This window comes from Tilletiaria anomala (genome assembly GCF_000711695.1).
Source record: "Tilletiaria anomala UBC 951 chromosome Unknown K437scaffold_67, whole genome shotgun sequence".
NCBI classification, from domain to species: Eukaryota; Fungi; Basidiomycota; class Exobasidiomycetes; order Georgefischeriales; family Tilletiariaceae; genus Tilletiaria; species Tilletiaria anomala.
The window spans coordinates 1-21959 of NW_013546955.1; the positions used below are offsets into that span (position 1 = coordinate 1).

The 21959-nt window shown below is 58.4% G+C and overlaps 8 protein-coding genes and 2 non-coding genes across 10 annotated transcripts; 4 read left to right on the top strand and 6 right to left on the bottom strand.

The window, feature by feature from the left end:
* Positions 1-60: 60 nt before the first annotated feature.
* K437DRAFT_263686 (uncharacterized protein) lies at positions 61-1110 on the top strand (the record flags this gene model as incomplete). The annotated part of the gene is made up of 1 exon (XM_013386683.1): positions 61-1110. One exon carries the CDS (start codon positions 61-63, stop codon positions 1108-1110), a length of 1050 nt encoding a protein of 349 aa, XP_013242137.1.
* Positions 1048-3168, bottom strand: K437DRAFT_275063 (uncharacterized protein). Its single transcript, XM_013386684.1, has 3 exons — positions 2471-3168; positions 1626-2396; positions 1048-1476 (listed from the first exon to the last, which is right to left on the bottom strand). Exons 1-3 carry the CDS (start codon positions 2699-2701, stop codon positions 1429-1431), a joined length of 1050 nt encoding a protein of 349 aa, XP_013242138.1. The 5' UTR covers positions 2702-3168; the 3' UTR covers positions 1048-1428.
* A 1560-nt stretch (positions 3169-4728) lies between these two features.
* Positions 4729-6693, top strand: K437DRAFT_157346 (uncharacterized protein). Its single transcript, XM_013386685.1, has 2 exons — positions 4729-5226; positions 5292-6693. The coding sequence occupies exons 1-2, from the start codon at positions 5019-5021 to the stop codon at positions 6350-6352; spliced, it is 1269 nt and encodes a 422-aa protein (XP_013242139.1). The 5' UTR covers positions 4729-5018; the 3' UTR covers positions 6353-6693.
* Positions 6694-6906: 213 nt separating this feature from the next.
* Positions 6907-8838, top strand: K437DRAFT_295279 (uncharacterized protein). The gene is made up of 2 exons (XM_013386686.1): positions 6907-7747; positions 7822-8838. The coding sequence occupies exons 1-2, from the start codon at positions 7034-7036 to the stop codon at positions 8641-8643; spliced, it is 1536 nt and encodes a 511-aa protein (XP_013242140.1). The 5' UTR covers positions 6907-7033; the 3' UTR covers positions 8644-8838.
* A 635-nt stretch (positions 8839-9473) lies between these two features.
* On the top strand, positions 9474-13457 carry K437DRAFT_157391 (uncharacterized protein). The gene is made up of 3 exons (XM_013386687.1): positions 9474-9754; positions 9828-13228; positions 13302-13457. Exons 1-3 carry the CDS (start codon positions 9592-9594, stop codon positions 13344-13346), a joined length of 3609 nt encoding a protein of 1202 aa, XP_013242141.1. The 5' UTR covers positions 9474-9591; the 3' UTR covers positions 13347-13457.
* On the bottom strand, positions 13447-15510 carry K437DRAFT_257735 (glycoside hydrolase family 20 protein). Its single transcript, XM_013386688.1, has one exon. The coding sequence runs from the start codon at positions 15338-15340 to the stop codon at positions 13568-13570; it is 1773 nt and encodes a 590-aa protein (XP_013242142.1). The 5' UTR covers positions 15341-15510; the 3' UTR covers positions 13447-13567.
* Positions 15511-15897: 387 nt separating this feature from the next.
* Positions 15898-17075, bottom strand: K437DRAFT_257736 (uncharacterized protein). The gene has a single exon (XM_013386689.1). The coding sequence runs from the start codon at positions 16899-16901 to the stop codon at positions 16281-16283; it is 621 nt and encodes a 206-aa protein (XP_013242143.1). The 5' UTR covers positions 16902-17075; the 3' UTR covers positions 15898-16280.
* Positions 17076-19397: 2322 nt separating this feature from the next.
* On the bottom strand, positions 19398-19505 carry K437DRAFT_t44. The gene has a single exon. It is a non-coding gene; the product is annotated as a tRNA-Ser (tRNA).
* A 77-nt stretch (positions 19506-19582) lies between these two features.
* On the bottom strand, positions 19583-19690 carry K437DRAFT_t43. The gene has a single exon. It is a non-coding gene; the product is annotated as a tRNA-Ser (tRNA).
* A 1591-nt stretch (positions 19691-21281) lies between these two features.
* Positions 21282-21910, bottom strand: K437DRAFT_257744 (uncharacterized protein). Its single transcript, XM_013386690.1, has one exon. It carries the CDS (start codon positions 21741-21743, stop codon positions 21429-21431), a length of 315 nt encoding a protein of 104 aa, XP_013242144.1. The 5' UTR covers positions 21744-21910; the 3' UTR covers positions 21282-21428.
* Between the last annotated feature and the right edge of the window lie 49 nt (positions 21911-21959).

Here is a 21959-nt window from a genome sequence, read left to right on the forward strand (position 1 = left end):
AATGGCTTTACGGACCATCGATACAATGGCTACTCGTCCTACCCTGCCAGTTACCCCAGCATGCTCTCCACGCACTTCCCCACGCATTCGATCGGCCTGACGAGCTCCTCGCGCCCGAGCACCAACAGCACCGGCGACGGCAGCGCGTACGGCCCACCCGGTGCGCCTGGGCCTTCTGGCGCCGCAGATCACCTGTCTGCGCCGCCCGGTCTCCCGAGCATATCGCCCTTTAGCACCCGGCCCAACAGCAGCCACGGCTGCCCCGGCTCGCCAATGGACCGCCCGACGCTGCCACCGCTCAGCTCTCTCAGCCGCCCCGGCACCGCCGGTGGTGCCGGCGGCAGAGGCGACGAGCCGCTCGCAGTCGGCATCGGCGCCACAGGCGCTGCGGCCGGCGGCGGCGGACGCAACTCTATCTCCGGCCTCGCAGGGGGAGTGGGAGGTGATGCTGCCATCCGCCTTCCGTCGTCTCGCGCCAACAGCCTCTCGTTCGGAAACAGGCTGCCCTCGCGCTCCGGCCCGCGCGGCGATGCGCTCGACTTCCACACGGCATCTTCGTCGTTCGCGCTCATGAACAAGTCGCCCGCGTTTGCTTCTGGGCCCGTCTTTGGTGGCTCTGTGGCAGGTGCAGTCCTGGAAAAGGACCGCTTGCCTTCGCGTGGTGGCCTCCCCGTCGGCTTTCTGGGCATGGGCGGAACGGCAGATCGCTCACGCGCGCGAGGATCCGCAGGGGGCAACGTGAATGGCATCGCCACAGGCACTGGCGCTGCGCCATCCTCCTCGGTGCGCACCAGCCCGGACGACTCTCTGTTCCAATTCCATCCGCCTCCATTGGACCGCGTGCGCGACGATCGCGACCTCAAGCGCCCCACCGACGACATGAACGACGGGCGCGCGCACAAGCGCTTCGCGACGATGGGCGATGCACCTTCTTGCGGCGAGGTGGTCGCCGCCGCTGGTGGTAGTGGGGGTGGAGGTAGTGGGCTGGGAGGGGGCAGGCCGCCTTCACGCCGCGTGTCGATCGCCGATCTGTGCGGGCCGTCGAATGGGGATGCTGACGAGGCGGACGTTGAGGACGCGCTCGCAGGTGTCGGGGGCGCTCGATCGTGACATTAAAGAATTACGAACAGTCACTCGAACCTTGAGCCAGCTCATCGCATTGCTGCAAGACTAACCCACTTAAGAGCAATATCGACGACAGGGGCATTCGACCTTCTGAAGCTAGCCCATCATCGTCGATCATCCATCATCTCTTTGTTTTTCCTTTGCTTTGCATCTTGCTTGCTTCAACCCATGCGCAGGGGTGTTGTATCCTATTATACGTGCTATATCATCATGGCATAGAGAATGCCTGTCTCACGAACGCTGGCCTGAGGGCGCAGGACCGGGGACGGCTGTTGCTGCTGCTACTGCTGTGCGGACTTGCTATCAATGGATGGAACTATACGGCCATACGAGGCTATAGCAGGCAGTGTACTGCGAAAAAAGAAAAAGGTTGCAAACGATGAAACAAATATGAGCAAGGGGGCTGTTATTCTCGCTCTGCGTCGACAGCACTGCCGTAGGCGCGCTGGCGAGAGGCGAGGCGAGCCCAACGAGGATAGGAAACACGGACCCATACTCACCCGTGCGACCATGCTCCTCGGCAAGCCCTGCACTTCGGCAGCCGCCTCGCTGCGCAGACGCAGCAGCGCAGCAAGCAGGACAACCGTAGCAGATCCCGCTGCGGTGGCTTCTGCACTCCATTTCCACCGTCGCCGGCGCTGCTGTTGCTGCGTTGGGACGGCTTGCGCTGTCTGTTCTGCCCCTGCTTCGGGCTCGGCCGCGCATTCTGTTCCTGTCGACGGCATTGCCCTTGCGCGCGTCCCCATCCGTATGCGCAGCCGCGTCCACACGGCCTTGGCGCCGAGCGCAGCGTGCAGACTGCCGGCGCCCACGAGCGTGGCGTACAACGCCCCCGTGAGCAGTGGGTGAGCGTGCAGGCCGTACGAGACGTACGTGTAATCCAGCTCCGACGGGCTCAGGCTGTGGATTGGGGGGTGCGATGCTCGCGGGACGATGCGGTTCAGGACGGCGTGCTGCAAGACAAGTGGGAAGAGCACGTAGCCGCTGAGAGTGTGCAGCGTCAGGGGCGGGAAGCTGGCTCGCAGCGTGGAGAGCGTATACGGGCTAACGCCGCCGTGAACATGGGAGTCATCGTCCGCGTCGGCCGACTGCGGTTTCTCTTTGCCCTTGCGGCTCTGTCTGCGCCTGAACGTGCTCTGGCTCCGTCGCTGCCACTTGAAATACGCCCGCACGAGCCGCTTCAATACGCCAGCGCCAACATGCGCTGCGAGCGGTGCCCAGACAAAGATCGACTCCGTCAGCGCTGTTTGGTAGTAGACTCTGCCAAGAATCTGCGGTGTGCGGATAAGGGCCGTTCAGCTTCCTGCGCTGCTGGCTGTCGAGCAAGCTTGCACGCCGCGCCCACCATCGTCTTGCTCGCCAATTCAGCTGCACCGGAGGCATCTCGCGAGCACGCAAGAAGCGAGACACTGGGTGCTGCAACGTGCACGAATAGGAAGGCGGCGAAAACGGTTGCGCTTGCATGTTGAACACCCGTCAGTGTCGCCAGCAGGGGTCCCGGTTCCGGTCCAGGTGATGAGGTGCGAGTGGAGGCAGGAGGGCTCACGGATGACGCAGAGACGGAGGCGACGGTCATGATGCGACGACTACGGCGATGATGATGATGGAGTCGTGGGATGCGTATAGCTCGAGTCGCGGGCTGTGGAATCGCTTCCCTGTCACGAATGCATCCTCATCGGCCACGGATCTCTGCACACCGCAATGTCGCTCACTTCATAAAGCACGATGCCATGCAAGTGTATGGTATGATGTACCGGCTCTACTTTGCCCTATCTAGGTCTCTCTCCCTATTACCCTAACCCCCCCGTGTAGGCTAACCCAGAGTCCGAAGCTGGAAGCGTCGGGACCCGGGACCCGGGACCCGGAAATCGGACGAGGCAAGGCTCGCCTATCTTGCTCTCGACCCATTCTCTCTTGTGCTTGACCGGCACGGAACAAGCGACCACAGCCTGCTGTCAATCCCTTGCGAGGAGAGACGCGGTTGGCACGGTGGGAAACGGGTCAGAACGCGACGCGAAGTTTCGGAGAACGCATGCGACATACATCCAAGCCTGACGAGGGCTGGCGCACTGGCACAGGCTAGTCTTACACATGAACAAATATGAAACATGTTTGTGGTAGTGTGACATTCACTTTTCTCCCCTCTCCGTTGAGAGGTGATGTAATCGTGATCTGAGGACACTTTGATCTTTAGGCCGAGGGGGAAAAGGGAAAGACCCAGGCAAATAATGACCAAGCACGAGCGATCCATAGTCCCGTGGGGGCGTGTGGGAGGAATGGCATCCTTCCTGAGCAAGCAGAACACTAGCCCTGTACCAGCAGTTGGGATGAAACTTTAAAATGAATGAGACATGCACGTCGGCTCCTCGTTGTGCATGCGCGCATTTTCCCCCTGCACCAGAAAGGGGGGGTGCAGCGGTGAAGAATGGGCAGACACTGGTGAGCTGCCTCACAGTGTGTTGCGAGGACAAGGTTCTCATCTTGCACGCAGACAACATGCCGGTACCCGGAGAATATAACCCAAAGCGATGACCCACAAGCGCGGTTCCGCCCGCGTGCGAGCACGTCCGTGGGTTTGACGTGAATGAACTTTATGCCCATCTGCCATCTGCTAGGCTTGTCCCCTCGCCCACTGTCACTTATTAGACGCCACCCTGCAAGTTGCGAATGATCTTCTCATGCAGCTTGCACGGCCTTCCTTTCTTGGGGCCGATGGAACAGAAGTGGGATAATGCCCGATGGCGAAGGACTGCCATGTATGTACAAGGTAAAACGTACATCCCCACGTGCACTTGTCTGCAAGGGAAAGAGCGAGGAGGGAAAAAGAGAGTTTGAGGGCGAGTGATGTGGGCTGTGCCCGCCTCTGTCCCTCACATGCTCCTCCACCTCCAATCTCCCACAGTCTCAAGCCGTTCAACAACGCTCTTCCGTTTTTCGATCTTGTGTCTTCCCCCATCTCGCGTCGGGCACATACATATTGCTTCGCAGTCTTGGTCGATTGGCCAGCCGCCAGCATGTCAGTGTTGATGAGAGCACACATGACTGGCAGGTAAACGATGTAAAGATACATGCAGTCACCGTCTCGGGCAAGCCAGGGCGGATGGCTGCCTGCTGCTGACTGACTGACATGACACAACTGGTGATTGCAGATTTCCGTTTTGAAGCACCAGCTCACCCAGGAACAGTACCGAAATCTCTCTCAGATCAGGCCCAGGCTCGTCCTCGTCACAAGCAGCGGACAGAACTCGTCTATTGTCATGTGCGCGTGCAATAAGCTTTAATGCGTGAGCAGTAAGTCATCCCTGCGCCAGAGGAGTCGCGGATTTGGGTCTAATGTCAGGAGGACGGGATCATGGTGGGGGAGCACGAACATGTTTGGACCGGCGGGCGACAAACCAACCTCATCCAGCCATCACCCGTATCACCAGTCCTCTGTTTGGTTGGTGGCCTTGCAGGCACCACAAACTTTTCACTCTTTGCACTTTGCAGGAGAGCATCGGCACTAACATCCACTCTGCACGCTGTACACTGCAGAGTTCATCAGCTGTCAGATACCACAGCTCATGCAACACACTCTTTTCAGATTTCTGATACGTGCTGTGTGAGAAAATAACAGCAGTGGTTCCGTGGTGGGCTCTTGCCGGCCTGTGCATGTCAACAACATGCAAGCATGAAAGCAACCACCGTAGGCAAGTATCAAAAGCGTATATAGACCAGCACTCGGAGCGGTCCATCATCCATGATCTTTCCTGATCTCTCGTGGTACCAGCCGTCAGCTGTAGTAGCCGTCACTCTGCCTTATTCGTCCTGCCAAAGCACAGCGTCCAGAAACGTGAAGCGCCGCCGCCAAGCCGGTCCATCTGCCGCTTATTCTTCAAACCCGTCTTGTCATCATGTCGGCCTACGATCTTTCACTCGGCTGTATCCTCATCGGGGTGATGCTCAACATTTGGCTCTACGGCTTCTCCGTATTGCAGACTCACCTCTACTACACTACCTTCCGGAACGATGGCAAGTGGCTTAAGATATTCGTCGCGTTTTTGTTCATCATCGACACAATGAACAGTGTCTTTGACGCGCATTTCATATACGACTACTTGGGTGAGTGTATGCGGGAAGAATTCTTTCTGCTCCGGCTCGACTGACGTGACGTTGTCGTTCTGTAGTCACCAACTTTGGCAACCTGCAGTTTGCGTCTCGCTCCAATGTCACGTTTACGACGGATCCCGTAATGACGGGCATCATGGCCTTCTCGTGCCAGCTCTTCTTTGCCTGGCGCGTGCGCCGCCTGAACAAGGGTTGGATCATCCCTGCTAGCATTTGCATCCTCTCGTTCGCCTCGCTCTTGGGTGCAATTGGCTCGACAATTGGCGTCTCGATCGTGCTCACCTTTGAGAAGTTCCAAAGCTTCCAGGTCGTCGTCATCATCTGGTTGCTCTTTGCCGCTCTCGCCGACTTGACCATCACGGTCAGCCTGATCTACACGCTCCGACAGAGCAGGACCGGGTTCAAGGCAACGGACGACCTCATCACTCGGCTGATCAGGATCACGCTCCAGACGGGCCTGCTCACTACCACATTTGCCATTATCGACCTGATCCTCTTCCTCGCCAGCCCCACCACGCTGCACCTGGTCTTCAATCTGCCGCTTGCCAAGCTGTACATCAATTCGCTGCTCTCGACGCTCAATGCACGCCAGAGCATCAGCAATGTCGTCTTTTCCGCCGACGGCACGGGCTCGGGCTCGGGCGTCCGCGCCATCAGCGGCACGGGCAACCGCCACTCGACGTATGCTGGCGCCGTCACGTCGCAACCCGTTTCGAACGTGCAGACCGCGTCGCACGGCAGCCGCGGCATCTCGATCCTCGCTCGGCTCGGTGCGACCGGCCGACCGAAGCCTGCGGATGCGGCCTCTGCGCTGGAGAATGGCGTCCACATCCACACAGTCGAGGAGCGCTTTGAGGAGAAGAACGCCGTCATGCACATTTCGGAATCGACGTCGACCTTCAATGTCGACGGCCAGGATCAGCCAAAGGACCTTGAGATGTGCACCGCTGCCAATCGGCCACACAGCAACAGCGTCGGGACCAGCGCCAGCGGCTCGTCGGATCAGCACACGGCCTGCTCTACCCAGCAACAGGAGCCGGTCTTATACCACCCGTTCGCGTCGCCGCAACCTGGTAACGCGCTGCAGATCAGCACGGCCAATGCCGAACACATTCCATGATCCGTCGGCGCATCGTTGTTCGTCTTTTCTACGCAGTATACCCGCCCACTTTGCCGCGGCAGCCAGCAACCCAAAACAGCAAGTCTGTCGCACTTCATGCAGACACGCACTGTCACACGCATACAAACAAGCAACCAACAAAGCTCCGCAGCATCACAGCCCCTCGTTGGCTCATATGCAGGCACGCTGGTAGAGCCGAGCCCGAGCGTATATCAGTCGCTAGTCACCCTTGTATACATAGTCTCACTATCATTCTGTCGTATGTGTTTGGGCAAGCATAGGTCGCTCATCACTCGCTGTCACCGTTATCGTTGTCGCAAATCCCTTGCAATTATTGTTTCACTCGCGCGAATAGCATGCAACATATCAGGTCATCTTGTCGCTTTTGCTCTTTCCTTTAGTGTTCAGCCTTCAGCGTGAACAACTTGTGCAGGCTAGACTCTGGAATGACTGAATATTTTCGCCGCATCTCGGCAGATGTGTGTACCTGCGCGGAACGTGTTTTCCATGGGTTTCACGATCGAACGGACACGAGAAGAGAGAACTCAGCACTCACTTTTGCAGTCTTATAGTCACTACGAAGGGTTAGAGGGAGCCCTCTGCGAAGGCAAGGAGCTGCAGGGCTCAGGACTTCCCAGTGCAATCCCCGACGAGAACCGCTTGCCGCTACTTGAGTGAATCATGCTTCGCCTTGCCACGTCGAGCGCTTTCCGCTCGCAAGCGGCCCGTCTGAGCGTTGCTGCGCAACCGCCGCAGACCCGGACGCTGGTGTCGAGCGTGCTGCTCACAAGAGATTTGTACAACGACCGCAAGGTGCTCGATCTCAAGACAGAACTCAAGCAGCGTGGCCTGTCAACGAGCGGAAGGCGCGAAGAGCTCATTCGCAGGCTTCTGCAAGATGATATTCGGAAGGCCGGTGGCGGTGGCGGTAGCGGTAATGGCGCCAAGAACCTTCAGACGGGCGGCGCGCGGTCCAAGGCCACGCTGGCGAGCCTGAGGGACAGCGACAAGAAGAAGGGTGGCACTGCTGCGGCTGCCGCACCCAAAGGCAACACTGGTGCTTCCTCCGCTGCAAACGACAGCGCTGCGATCCCCAAGCCAACGGCGTCGAAAGAGGAGAAAGCCGCCAAGCTCACCAGCGCATCTGCTTCACAAGGCGACCTGGTCATCGACCCGTCCGTCGTAGTCTCCATCGGCGGAGGCTCGAGGAAGCCCTTCGCTTCGCCCAACGTGGTGGCTGCTGCGACTTCGGTTTCTGCAGATGACATTCCGCCTCTCAAGGAGCCGGAGAGCAACCCACCAGGCGTGCCACCACAGGACCTACCCAAAGTGCCAAATACGTTCAAGTATGTCATCCCGTACGAGAAGCCCGCGCCGGTGCATGGTGCAGAGATTGTAAGTACAGAGTATGGACCGAGGGATTGTGAGGCGGTCGCTGACGCTTTTCATGTATGTGGCGCTTCACACAGCCCCTCGTGACAGCATACACATCCCCTGGGGCGGCTGCGGATCGCTTCGCCAAAAAGGCGGCTGAGGAGAAGCTTCGGCCTCTGCGCAAGGTCATCGCCGTCGCCGGCACGTCGACCATGCCTGGTGGGGGCATCAGTTCGGCAGCGCACGACGCGGGCTTGAGCGACGCGGGCGACAGCGAAGCACACACTTACGACAGCCCCTCATCGGCATCGTCATCTTCACCTCTACAATGTCTGCTCTCCGACGTCTGCAACGACCTCGGCGCCAATGCTGCGCACGTCGAAAGGCAGGCGTCGAAGGTCGCAGGCGACGTCTCCAAGGCTGTCTCGACCAGGCTAAGCGAACTGTCGGAGAGCGTCCGCGCCTTTAGCAGCAGCAGCAGCAGCAGCTCGAGCGCACCTTCTGCGTCTGCTTCCTCCTCATCGAGTAGCAGCGGCCGCAGCAAGTCCCGCCCGCTCGACGAGCACGAGCGCACAGGCTCATATGTCCTCGGTGCGATCCTCGCCAGCGGGTTCGTCCTCGGCGGGCTGGGTAAAAAGCCGTCTGCGCTGAGCGCCGATGTGCAGGAGCCGGCGACGCTGGTACAAAAGGCCGTTAGCAAGGCGAGCGACAAGGTCGCTGCCAGCACAAGCGAAAGCACGGATGCGAGAGGGGCTGCAGACAAGACATTCTCAGCGGGTAAGGGCCGCGTCGGCAAGGCGCTCGGAGACCTCAAGGTCGGCGTGGCGGCGGGTAACGGAGCGGGCGCAGCTGCCGATACCAACAGGAACTTTGCAAGTGCCGCTGGCATCGTCGGCGGCGGGCCGCGCAAAGTGTGACGGAGAGGGCGGGGGGTTAAGGCCCATCGATTCTTAGTGCATGCCCTTGTAGATCCACACATTGTCACACAAAAGTGGGAGCGCCTACATACAACCAGCCAAGCAGTGTCGCCGTGCTTGTGCTCTGTATCCCTTTGGAGCACTGTGGAACGGATTCCCGATGTGATCCCCAGCGTACGGAACCCTCGCAACGCGATTTTTTTGTGAACATTCGAGCAGTCGCGACCGTGTTCATGCCACCTCGTGTTCATGACAGAAGAGAAAGTCGCTGTTTTGATGCGAGTAGCGGCCGTCCCTTTGAGTGAAGCCGGACGGCGACCTGACGGACGGGGTTAACCCTGGCAGCGGCAGCGCAAGCGGTGAGCGAATGTGAGAGAAGCATACAGAAAGGGAGCAATGGAGGAATGAATCCGGAGTTCCAGGTCAAGACACAGAGTAAGGCCGAGTGGGATCGTTCTGGCAGTTCCGCGGCGCCCGGACAGTCTCTTGGCTGTCCTAAGCAAGTATTGTAAATCGTGTCGCAAATTATGTCATTGCTCTTGGCTCGCCTTCAATTTGGGATACATGCTGTAGCAGTGGGATGCGAGAGAGTGGAGAGAGACAACGAAGGACAAGAGCATGCCATTGCAAGGGTCGAGGACGCGAGGTGTCTCAAGCTCACACGGGCGGATGGAGCAGACCTGCATCTGCGATCTATCATCAGCGAGAATAGATACCCCGTCCTCGCACAGCGCTGGCATCAGCGCCGGCGCTCGCTTCGCCGGGGAACCAGCAATCAGAATCGAGACGGGCTGCGGCCGACGACGATCTCCGCACAGAGTTATCAGCGGGAAGGACTTGAGAGCACGTCGTAGATCGTCGTTGTCACCCAGAGCAGAAACAGGTGTCTGCTCTTGCAATTCCGAGTGAACGGATTGGCTGTGGTGGCACCGACTTTGTATAGATTGTATGGTGTGTAATTGGCACGCCATGGTGCCCTCAGACGTCGGCATGTCCACGACCTCGTCCATGGTGCGGCCTTCCCATCAGGCATCGACATATTCTAGTGCGAATCCCCTACCGGTCGCAACAGAACCCCTCCCAGTGTCATGGAACACGAGCTCCATTGCAGGTGAGTGTTCGAGTAGACTTTTTGCATTCGGGTTGCTTTCTGACGAGGCGCACACACTTTGGTTGCCATACAGAAACTTCGACCACCGTGGACGCAACCATGTCCTCCGTAAACAGGTTTAAGGCCTCCCTACCCTCTACATCCTTTGAAGCGCCAATGCCATCAGCGACCGCGGCGTTCAAAGCATCCGTGCCGTCGGTGGGCAACACGCACGCTCGTCCGCCGAGCTCACCCCGGACGACCAGTGCCGTCGACGGTACGCCAAAGGAGAAGCGCCAGCGCGATGCCTTGTATCGCTCCTCGTGGCAGTCAGGTTCGCAGACCGAGCACGACCGGCAGAAGGCTGCCGTGGCGGCCGGCTGTCCGGGCTCGACGTCCGCGACTGGCTCCCAGCTGAACAGCGTCTATCAAGCACGCGGCGAGGCGGCGCAGAATGGCAGCCCCGACAGCGACCGGGATGATACCTGGCGAACCGAACTGATGGAGCTAGAGGGCTGCTCCTTTGGCTGGAAAAAGGCACTGTGCATGCGTCAGCAGCGGGCCGCCCAACTTATCTTTGACAGCGAGAGCAGCGGGGTGTCGACGCCGATTGCTGGAGCCACGGGCATCAAAGGAAGGTTGGTCGTGGCTAGCGATGAAGAGCATGACTTGGACGGTAGGCCGCTCAATACCATGGATGAGGAGTCGCAGATAGTGGCCACATTCGGCAACAGCCAGGGCAGCGCCGGACACGGCACCCTAAAAGAATCGCACGACGCGACAGCTGGATTTGGAAGCCAAGGGCTTGACGGGTTGTCCATTGTTGAGGGCAGTTCATCTGCGGGCGAGGACGCCACGAATGGTCGACGAGGCTCGGATGTGCTGCTGACCGAGATGGAGGGGATTAGCCCTGGCATCAGCAGCGGGAGGAAGGGCGGTGCATCCTCCTCGAACACTATACCAAAAGGCGTCGCCGGAGCCGAGGCGGAAGCCAGTTCGCTGTCCGTTGGTCTGACCGGTACCGAGCGGATGCAGCAGCGGCATTCGCTGCCTGGCTACAAGCCCAGCTTGCGGTCGGCATCCGCAGCAGCCAAGCAAGACCAGGCGAAGGCAGCGCAAATGGCGCTGATGCTCACCCCTGAACAGCAAGCGCGAGAGCGGCAGCAGATCCGCGCTGACCTCGCCGGGATCGACCGACGTGCGCTCAAAGGGCCGCTACGGGATTTGATGCAAAATCCCAATTACACCGGTGAGATCCCAGGCAGCCTATGGGGCAGCAATGCCGCTGTTTCCACTGCTGCGTCGGGCAGCGACAGCGAGACGTTCGATCTCTCGGGCGGTGGTGCTGGTGGCGGCGTGCACGACAGGCCGCAGATCGGGACCAGGAGACGCAGTAACAGCCTGGGCAGTACTGCGATTACGTTGCATTACCCATCTCCCTCTCCGCCGCTTTTTCCGCTGGGAAGGCCAAACGGGGACACTGCGAATGTGGCTCAGGATCGGTTCTCCACGCTTAAAGCGCAGAATCAGACACCGGCACAGGCAGAGTATTCAATAACTATGCCGCCTCCGCCCCAGCCTGCTCTTGCGAGCAAGCAGACACATAACGAACGCAAGGAGAACGCCAGCAGCTCAGCAGCGACGACAAGAAAAACGCCTCCTCGCCGCCAAGAATTCCGACGTGCCCGGAGCGGCCTGACTGTCAGTCCACAGGAAACCTTTCTGGACTACGAAAATGTCGAGGCTGCCATCTTAGCATCGAGCGCGATGGGCCGAAGCTCGGGGGCGGGGAACGTAAGCGTGTTTGCGCCGGATCCGCCTGAGCTAAAGAACGCGTTGGCCGGCGACGGGCTCGAGGGGCAACCGGTGCCATTACATATTCCCAGCAGGCCGGCCGCGATTGATGATGTGCCTGCGTCGTTGGCTGATGTAAGAACTGTGGTGGCGACGGCTGGGAGAGTCAAGGCTGGGGGGAACATGCAGGAGCGGGATGCGCACGCGAATGGCATGGGCACACCCAAAGCAGATTCCGACGCGGTGTTGCTGGACGATACGCCGAGCTTGACGGGCAGCAGTAGCGTCTCGAGCAGGGAAGAGAGCATGATCGCCTCGCCGCCGTCTGACAACCAAGCGTCCTCGCTGCTGAACCCGAGTCGGCCTAGTATGGAGCGATTTCAGACCCTCAAGCCGGGCGAAATGCCGTCTTGGCGGAGCGTAAGGAAGGCATCGTTGTCGTCTGACTCGTCGCTGATACAGATCGATGACGAAGTCGTTGCGGATGACAGGCTGTCACAGGGCAGCTCCGCCGCCAACTTCCTCAACGCGAACAGCGCGCTTGGAAGGTTGACCAGCACGCCGGACGACGAGGACGAAAAACCGTACCTCAACCGCACTCATCCTAATGCTGCGTTCCCTTTCCCAGCCCAACGCGGGCAAGCGGGCCACGCACCTGGATTGGCAGCGGTGAATGTCCGCAACGCCGTTCGGGCGTCGAGTCGGGAGGATGCGAGCGCACCGCGCTTTTCACAATTTTCGGCGTCGTCCAGCGAGGAGGAGGACAAGGCTTGCGTCAGCTTTACAGCCAAGATAATGAGCGGCAGTGGAATGCTCGCACCGCCCGGCAGACGGCCCCTCGCTGGGCGCAGGGCGCCGGGAACATTTGGGGGGTATGGATACATTCCGGGCAGCGCGGATAGCGGCCTTTCGATTCCCGACGGGCAGGCTCCTTCCGAGGATAGCAGCAGCAGTAGCAGCGACGTGAACATTGAGCAGAACCGACCGCTTGCGCTGCATGGCCTCATGTCGCGGGAGGCGATAAACGGCAGCAAGAAGGAGAAGCGCCGGACGTCGGAGGCGGGCAGCCAGAGCCCCGAAGATGAAGGCAGCATAAGCCCGAACATCCGCAGCTCGGCACAGGCACTCAGCGGGTATCGGTATTCGCCGGGCTATAAGGCGAGCAAGCCTTTGCCGCCGGCGCACCGGCGGGAAGCGTCGGTGAAGCGGGGGTCTTCGGAGCGGGCTGCTGCGTCTGCGACGCCTGAGGAGTACGAGTCGGGCGACGAAACATACGTTGCCGAATCGAGCGCGAGAAAGGCGAGTGCTGGTACCAAGCGACGTCGTGCGACCGGTGGAAAGGACAAGATTGTTGTGTCGCCGCCATCCGGTCGGCAGACTAAAACGACTGCCGCTGCCGCGTCCGATGCACCGTTCCATGGAGCCGAGCGGACATTCCCGACGAGCAAAAGCGGCATGTCCATCTGCGACTATGTCTCCCCGTTAACTAAGGAGTACTGTGGCACCGAGTTCCACCGGATGTACGACCTGACGCGGCATCGAGAGACGATCCACGCCAAGGAGGAGGCCAAGGCAGTGCGCGAAAAGCAGTTGACGATGGAGCAGTGCATCGTTCTCGGCAAGGAGGTCGACCCAAAGACGAGCTCCGCGACGGTCGAGTGGAAGTGCGAGGGCAAGAATGGGTGCGGGAGTGTGTTTTCGGTGAGTCCATCCACATCTTCTCAGGCCAGGCGGGGGCTCTTCGATGACAGGTTTTGGCGCTTTGCTACTACAGCGCAAAGATGCATTGCTGCGCCACAAGCGCATCCGCAACCACTGACGAGCAATGTCGCGCAAAGATACGTTACTGCGCATCAGCAAGCACTTGAGGGCAATGTCGCGTCTGGGCAGGGGTCATCATTGTATTAACAGCATTTGCATTTGAATCTATGAGCACAATCTACCCAAGCATTAAGAGAAGCGACCGAGACTGGTGGAAAGAGGAAAGAAAGCGTGCACAGGGGCGCGGCCAACCTATTCCCCAGACTCACTCGGGCGCGCTCAGCTGGACACGTCTGGGCAGCGGTCCGGCCTGAGCGCACACCAGTGGGGGACGAGTGGCTGGGCGGCGACGCCGCGCTCAACCATGCGGTAACGCAAGTCGTTGAGGCGCGGGGCTGCCTCGGTGGCCCTGCGCGTTTTGGTCTCTTTGTTGGTTTCGTAGCTTGCGCCAGTCCAGAAGACCTCTGCGACGGCGCCGGTGCGGGGCCAGATGAGCGTGTCTAGGTTGCCCTCGAAGACAGTCTCTGTCCAGAGCGCCGCTTCGCCGCCGAGCACACGTTTGGGGCCGTCCTGCACTCCCTGGGTACCGTTGAGCGGGTCAAAGGCGTACATGTCCCATGCGTTGACATACGTGCACCACGAAGGGGAAGGCGAGCCGGTGAGCCCCACGCCGCGGCCACAGTCGAGGTAAAAGTAGGTGCTGGGCGCGTGGATCAGGTCGACGCCCGGGTTAGCCTGTAGGACGGCCTTGACGTTGTCGGCGTTGGTCCAGGTCTCGACGATGGTGCCGTTGCGCAGGGTCTTGCCGGTGGCGGGAAAGTTGATCGCCATCTCCTCCCAAACCATGGGGATCTTGCCGGCGTCGGCAACCTTAGCGTGCGCCTTTTCGAGGAAGGGCTTGAGGAGCGACTCGTCGATGTCCGAGTTCTTCGTTTTGCCGTAGCACGCGAGGTTGATCTCGTCGCCGCCAGTGGAAAAGTATTTGCCGGGGAATATGGCGGCGGTCTGCTCAATGACACCGGCGACAAACTTGTCGGTGGTGTTCTGGCCGAGGCGCAGCTGGCCGCTCGGTGGCTCGTTCGCGACGGCGGTCCAGGGGAGTTGATTGCCGCAGGCGACGAGGTCGCCAGGCATGGAGCTCACGCCCATGTACTCGTGCCCGGGCATGTCGATCTCGACGTTGACGTTGACGCCGCGCTTGCCGGCGTATTGGACAAAGTCAGCTATGTCCGCCTTGGTGTACACTTCGGCGGGCGAGTAAGCGCCCGTTTGCGACAAGAACGCGTAATCGCCATCAAGCGCCAGGGGCCAGCTCTGCGCGTCGGTGATGTGCCAGTGGAACTGGTTCATCTTGACGAAGGTCATCGTGTCGACGAGGTGCTTGAGCGAAGCGATCGAAAAGTAGTTGCGCGACGTGTCGAGCAACAGACCGCGGTACGGAAATGCGGGCTTGTCTTCAATATGGAACGGCGCGCCCCACAGGTAGCGCATCGAGCCCAAGCCGTCCGCCGGAAGCGCCCAGATGAGCTGCTGCAGCGTCGTCAGGCCACGCAGCGCGCCGAGTGCCGTGGCGGCGGACAGCGTGGCGGACGTGCCGTCGGCTGGAATATCGAGTGTGTACGACTCATCGTATTCTTTGATGTCGGTCAGCATGTTTTCGTAGATGCTCTTGATGGACGCTGTGGCGCGTGGCTCGAGCGCGACCTGGTTGATGCTGAGCTTGCGCCTGTGCCTGTTGCTGCTACTGCCGATGGCGACGTTGATGCTCGTTAGAAGCGGCGCTTGCTCTACCACCGCCGCGTTCTTGGCACCGCGGCCGACGACAAGGGGCTGCATGCTGCTTAGTCGCATCTCGGCCATGCTGCGCTCGGCGGCCTGCTGCAGATCCAGCGGCGCGTTGGAGGGCAGGTTAATCTGGAAGTTGGACACATTGAGTTGTAACGCACTGCTGCCGTTGGTCATCGACGCCGGTTGTGGCCATAGCGCGCGCGCTCCCCGCAGCGAGCACAGGGCGTACAACGCCGCGGTGTACAGGGCCTGGTCGAACTTCATCGTCGAGCCGAGCCAAAGGCGAGGCGGCGTTGGGTTGGCTGGCTGCTGATGGCGACGGCAGCGGGATGACCCGTCATAATCAGTTCAATGCTTTTGTAGCGACGGGCATGTACAAGCAGAAAGAAGCTCGATGACGAATGGGGGCGATTGAAATGGCACCCCACGCCTTGTCTAGCTCCCAGGATGTTCGTTAAACAGCCAACATCTGGTGATTAGCAAGGCCCTTGAACAGTGATCAGCGGCAACGGGGACTGACTGGCACGGCACGGCATCAGCCTCCAACGATCTGCGGTGGAGTGCAGTCAGGGCCAATGGGTGAGACACTTTAAAAGGCGGAACTGCGCACGACACTCTTCCCGTGATGGAGCCCCACCTGGCCGCAATATATGATCAGCATGAATTGCACCCACATGCAGCTATGCTGTGGTCTGCTGCCTGCTGTTCCTCTCTTCTCGTGCCCAGCCGGCGGTTCGCAGGGCCAGGTCTGCACACTGCACAGGCTCCAGCAGCTTCCATATTCTAATTGATATTAACAAATATAAAGATATAGTCTACCTCTTTGAAGTCAGAAAGTCGAGGAACGTACGCCTGCCTGCTATGGTAGGAGGCTACGAGCCGAAGTGGGACTTTGTTTCGTACGATAGTGCGCGTAGGATCTTACCTCTTGTATATATTGTGTCTGGCTTTGAAAACAGCATAGCCACTAAGAGGCCACAGGTGCTGCATGGCTGTCTGCAGTTCGTGTCGTGAGATATTAGGTTGATTCGGCCAATGTCTCAACGAGTGTTGCTTGACGACGAGAAGGGAATTCCGCCGGGGATGCCTCGCCCGCTCAGCAAGGTCTGTCAGCTGACAGAGGCGGATGGGCGAGCCCTTTGTGGTTTGTTTTGCTCGCTAGCGCGTCTCTCGTCGGCTTCGTGCTGCAGCCAACAGAAGACTCTCAACCGCAGAGGATGAAGAAACTAGGCCTTGCTGCTATTGCGTTGCGATTATGGATAACAGCATGGACTCTAAAGCGGCGCAGACGGGCGCACTCATGCAGCGGAATATGTAGCTCTCTGCAGCAACCAAAAAAGGTCGGTGGCGAAAGCTCTTGGCTCTTTGGCTTCCTAAATGGACAAAGCAAAAAAAGAAACAAAAGGGGAGGGACATCGCTGAACAAAGGACGGAAGGCGCGCCGCACGCGTCCGGGCCGGTGTTGCTCATTGATCGACCTGGTTAGTCGCCGCAGCTGAGCCGCGTAAAGCTCAGCTTGACCTGCTCGAGCTTCGAGCCGACGATGGGCAGGCTGAGCACGGACGAGGGGATCTGCGCGGTGGCGACGTTGAACCTGTTGTATGCGACATAGCCGACATCGCCCGCCTTGGTCGCGTCGAAGCCGGTGCAGCGCGGCGCCGTGCGCAGCGGCGTACACGTGCACATCTGGTCGGCTTTCACCGCCGTCCCGCGGCACTCGACCTGTCGAAATCCACCCAGCGACGATATTTGGGATGGTGTAGGGGACAGCCAAGCGATACCAGTCGTCCAGGAAGCGCTCGGGGACGTCCATCCAAGGGCCCATCACCGCTACTTTTGACGCCGTGCGTGGATGCGAGTGCCTCGCGCGTCACCGGCATATTCTTGCCGTCTGGGCATATCGAGCCGAGCGTCCACCAGAGATTCGGACCCCTCCCCTCTCGAGCGGTGCTCTATTTGCAATCATTTTGCTATACTTACAAAATAGACTCTGGTGGCGCTGGGGTCTGGTGGCAAAGGGATCGTAAGGCGGTCTTAACCTGCCTTGTAACTCCGCTTTGATGCACACAATACACGCATTGGCCCCAGCGCTTTAGTACATATTGTGTTCCATGATGAGTGTACATACCCAGTAGATGAAGAGGTGTCCGACCGAATTTTCGGGCGTCGAAGCAAATCAAAGAGTGAGGCACATTGCAGGCTTGTGCTCAACGCTTAACGCATGGGCATCTGCAACTCTGCTGTGAGAGGGTGATTACTAATTGACATGCCCTCGATCACGGCAATAAGTGGGGGCTCTACAATACTGGCCCTTCCCTGCCCTTGCCGCCTGGCCTGCTAGCCAGCCGCCAGGTGCAAGACCCCTTACCCCTACCTAGCCCCTGTGAGCCCGTGGCAGTGCCGTCTCGCACAAGATCAAGCCCGCTGAACAGGCGAGTGACCTTAGAAAGGTGCTTTTTCGAGTTCGAATGCCGCCGCTGTGAGCTCCTGTGATACCGGCGGTGCCGGTCCCGTCAGCCGGAGCAGTCCGAAGCCAAGAGAGGAGATGAGATTGATACGGGTACACTTGCGCAAGCTTGCGCCAGCCTTTTTTTTGGTAAACGGCCGTCAGCTAACCCTCGCCGCCTCACCATCGGCAACCAGTCGAGACAAGCTACTGGTTGATACGTACAACTGGACAACATCGTTGAGGCTGGAAGGGCAACGGTCAATTTGAATGGCTGCGGTGCATGCAGATATTCGACACTCTGGCAGCCTCTCTATGTAAGTAGGTATTTGCACTGGGAAAAAAGGGGGGATAAGTACTCGGTAGCAGTCGACGGCCTGGAAGAACCTTGGACGTCGTGTTTCCAACATTTGAAGCGTCGATGTCCTTTAACACCGCATTGCAAGACTGGCGTCGAACTGAGCAACAAAAGTCGCACGCTTGCGATGTGCAGCCCAGGCAGAGGGAGCGCGTGACAGCCGAGCATCGAAGCGGGTCACCAGAAGCCTCTTTTCGAAGCTCGAAAATGTTCCGAGTGCAATTACATATGCACACAAGCTGTATGAGGTTAGGCACGTAGCAACAAGACTGCAGACAGCACCTGGACCTTGGAGTCTTCCTGTCCGGGACTCGACGTCTAGCATCCACTGTATGTATATCAGTATGTAGTCTTATGTAGCCTGAACCTGTTTGATGAAACATCGCTTTTACAAATAAAATGTTCGTGTGTTGGAGTGTTAACTTGGTGGGAGGAGGCGAGCTTCTAGCGCTGCGGCGGTGGGCTACTGACGGGACAGGCGGCTGGGCAACAGGTCCTGAAGAGGTGCATGCTGCGGAGAAGCTTTCCACGACAAAGCGAACATAAAATGCACCAGCTCCAAACCAAATCCTTGCGTATGGCGGCAAATTGTGGCCTATTGCCGCTTGAACAAGCAGTCATCTAGCTGTGTTCACCCGCTTCGCAGTACGCAGATGGATGCGTTGGAGGTCAACCCATAGTGGTTATTCAAAACACTCTACCAAGAAAGATGCAGCAACAGGGCCGGTAACTCGACAGACTCTGTTCTCGCTGTGCGAGTGAGCCCCAGACCCGCTCCTTTGCCCCAGACGCATCCTTGCATCATCGGAGAGCAGGCCATCCGCGCTTGCGCAGTCTGCAACACAGAAAACTGTGAGGAGCTGAATGCTGGCTTTGCGAGCACCTTGACAGATTCGACACCGGTTCAACTTGTATGAGGCCGGACACAGCCTGAATATCTTGACTGTGAGGCGTCAGGACAGATTCATTTTACGCACATGCGGCCCAACAGACTGCCACCCGTTGTTGCAGTGGGTTCCGAGGAAAAGAAGGACGGAATCTCTGCGTACTCTGCTCGAAGCTGTCGCCAGCCCTTGTGCGCGGTGCGCCTGTCAGCTTGTGCCACCAGCCGCGCTTGTGTCTTGGTCTGAAGCGGCTTTCGAGCAGCGCTTCCGCCAGAATGGGCTGCATGAAGCATTTCCAGGAGTATCGTCATTTCGGTAAATACTCCTCGTTGCTTTATGAGTACAAAAGTCGCGATCACGTGGAGACTGAAATCGAGGGCCAAGACAGACTCTCCATGTGCGCCCAGTCGAATGCAACCAGTAGAGGGGTTAGCGGAAAGCTAAATTTTTATTACTGGATTCACCATGAGAAACGAGACTTGGCCAACACATTATGCTGGGCGCCTCTGCTTCCTGTAGACCGGTCCACATAGATCTGGCCATTATCGGTGCATCACCGTACTACAGCAAGCCTAGAACCCGATTAATTAGATAAAAAAAACAAGCGGCTTCAATCCACGTGGTGGATTAAAACGACAGCTGTGAGATTCGAACTCACGCCCTCAGAGAGGATTCGCTGGCCCTTGCTATTGCAAAGTGCTTAATAGCAGGCGAACACCGTAACCACTTGGTTAAGCTGCCGATTGGTGTGTCTCATTCTAAACTCCGATTTGTTGGGAGAGCATTAGCAATTTGAATCTGGAAATTGGAAAAAAAAACGACAACTGTGAGATTCGAACTCACGCCCTCAGAGAGGATTCGCTGGCCCTTGCTATCGCAAAGTGCTTAATAGCAGGCGAACACCGTAACCACTTGGTTAAATTGCCAATTGATGTAATCTATCTTTGACTAGCATACAATACCTGCCTCTGAACTCATTTCGCTCTTTTTATCATAGAGGGTCACTGGACCAGTTCCACTTCAAGTGGCCCCGGACATCGACGCCATAGGTTTGGCTTATCCGCACCAGCCAGGATCCCAAGCGTCCTCGAGCGCGGAGGCCTCGCCGAAGGCGAGGCAGTTGGTCATATCAACCACCCAAGACGGCGGACACTTCAGACGAGTTTCTGGAATCAAACGGGATGCGCCTGCAAGCTGCCATCGACCTCCCCCGTGACCAGCGGTGGATCGACCAGCCTCCTCCGGAACCTAGGGCACCAACAGTGCCTGGAGGCTGCATCTTTTTTGCTTGCTGCCCGGTGACGACGATTCTCGGCAGCTACTACGGGCGGCCATGCGGCTGAGGAAATGACAAGGACGGGACTGCCAGCATATGCCCATCTGACGCCATGCACAAACAAAATACCATTTCATGACTTCGTAGAGCCGACACGCGAGACGTTATTGTGCGAAGTTGACACGTGTGGTATTTGCGCTCATCTTGGCATATGGCTCCCAGCACCAGTCCGGTCGTTATACCTTACATTTTCTTCTTGATGCCCAGCTCTAGTGGGCCTTGCGACGGACTACCCCAACAACTCACTTGCTTTCTCTATCCATCCTGTCTTGTGCCATATTCTATTATTACCTGCCACAGGTCTACCGTTGTACGTACGAGACGTACTTTCCAGCCTCGCACAACATTGCAGACATGAACATGTATACAAGTTATGTACGTACGAACACGCATGTTCCAAAGTGAGTACCACTTTGCCCGTGCTGGCAAATGCACTGTAGCTTGTACCTGCTCGTAGATACAGATGAAAACGATGAAGCGATAAGGTGATGAGGGAGGGACGGTAGGAGCTACCAGCGTGCCCGATTCGAGGATTCTGCCATGCCGGGCAGACCTGGATAGATATGGACAGATTCATGCCCTCGACCCTATGGCAGATATGGGTGGTACGAGGGTGTGTACGTGGGCTGTTTACACGCGTGGTGCTCTCATGGGCATTGGACGCACCAACCTTTCGGATCTAAACCCTTTTCAATTCGTCTCGGGTTCGATGAACGGCTCTCTCCTTGAACAAATGTTTGCGCTGCTGTGCAGAAGCTGCACCAGCGACCGCCCAGGACCTCCTGCTGCTCGTGATGCACAAGTGTCGTCGCGAGCAAAGTCGTGTGCGAGCATATACTCAATGGCCGCAAGCCGCGGTGCTCATTCCATTTGGTGGGTTCGCTCTAGACGTCATCGCTGCTTATAACATGGGGCGGAGGGGCAGGTTGATTAGGATGACGTAGCCAGCATGCGCAGCAGTCGAGCACAACCAGCGGCGCCAACGGGTCCGCGCCAACAGACCCCCGCTAGATGTGCGAAGGACGCGCGCTCTGCATCCCCCTCTGCTCAAAGGCACGCGGGTGGAAGGCAGCCCCTTTGCGGCAGGTCGAATGCAGACGCCAGTGTGCCGAGAGCTCGTGCATTTGAACTCCACGCTAACGCCTTTTGCTCGTCTAGCCTGTGGAATCAGGACGTTCACGTTCGGACGCTGATCACCATTGCTCGCGTGCAATCACTGGGGCCCAGTCGTCACGGGCGTCCATCAGATGCATCTGCTTCTATTCCGCGACCCAGGTTGCTTACTCTGTCCAAAATCTTTAGGCACGTGCGACGATGCGCTCAACGACCTACTCCTCTACCCCGCCGACCTGGCAGAAGCCGGCAGCAGCGTCGGGCAGCTGGGCCAACTTGACCCCGGCGCCAAGCTGATGAGGTTTCACGGCGCGGCAGTCTTCGGCCATGTTAAGGACCTGGAAAGCGAGCCAGCTGCCCACCATGCAGGTGGATGCGGAAGAAGCACTTGCCGCAGACGGGGCGCTCACCTTTGTATCGCGCTGGGGTGAAGGAAGTGTGCGAGTGCAGGGGACTAGGGCGAGTGTGGCCTTGCGCTGGCGCATATACGCAACGAGAAAACTGCAGCTGCAGTCACTTGCTTCTGGCATTGTTGATGCGCAGTCACAATTGGTCTCGGCCGATCGCTTCAAACGTGGATGAGCAAAGGCAAGCTATGAGGGGATGCCCTGTCAGTTATCGCCTCTCTCGCAGGCCACAACATAATGAATGGTGTGACCTCACCCACTCCTAGCTCTACATCGCCTTGATGGCTTTCGTCTCAACCCCCCCCATCCCCAGTGGCAGTATGTTGGGTATCGGTATGC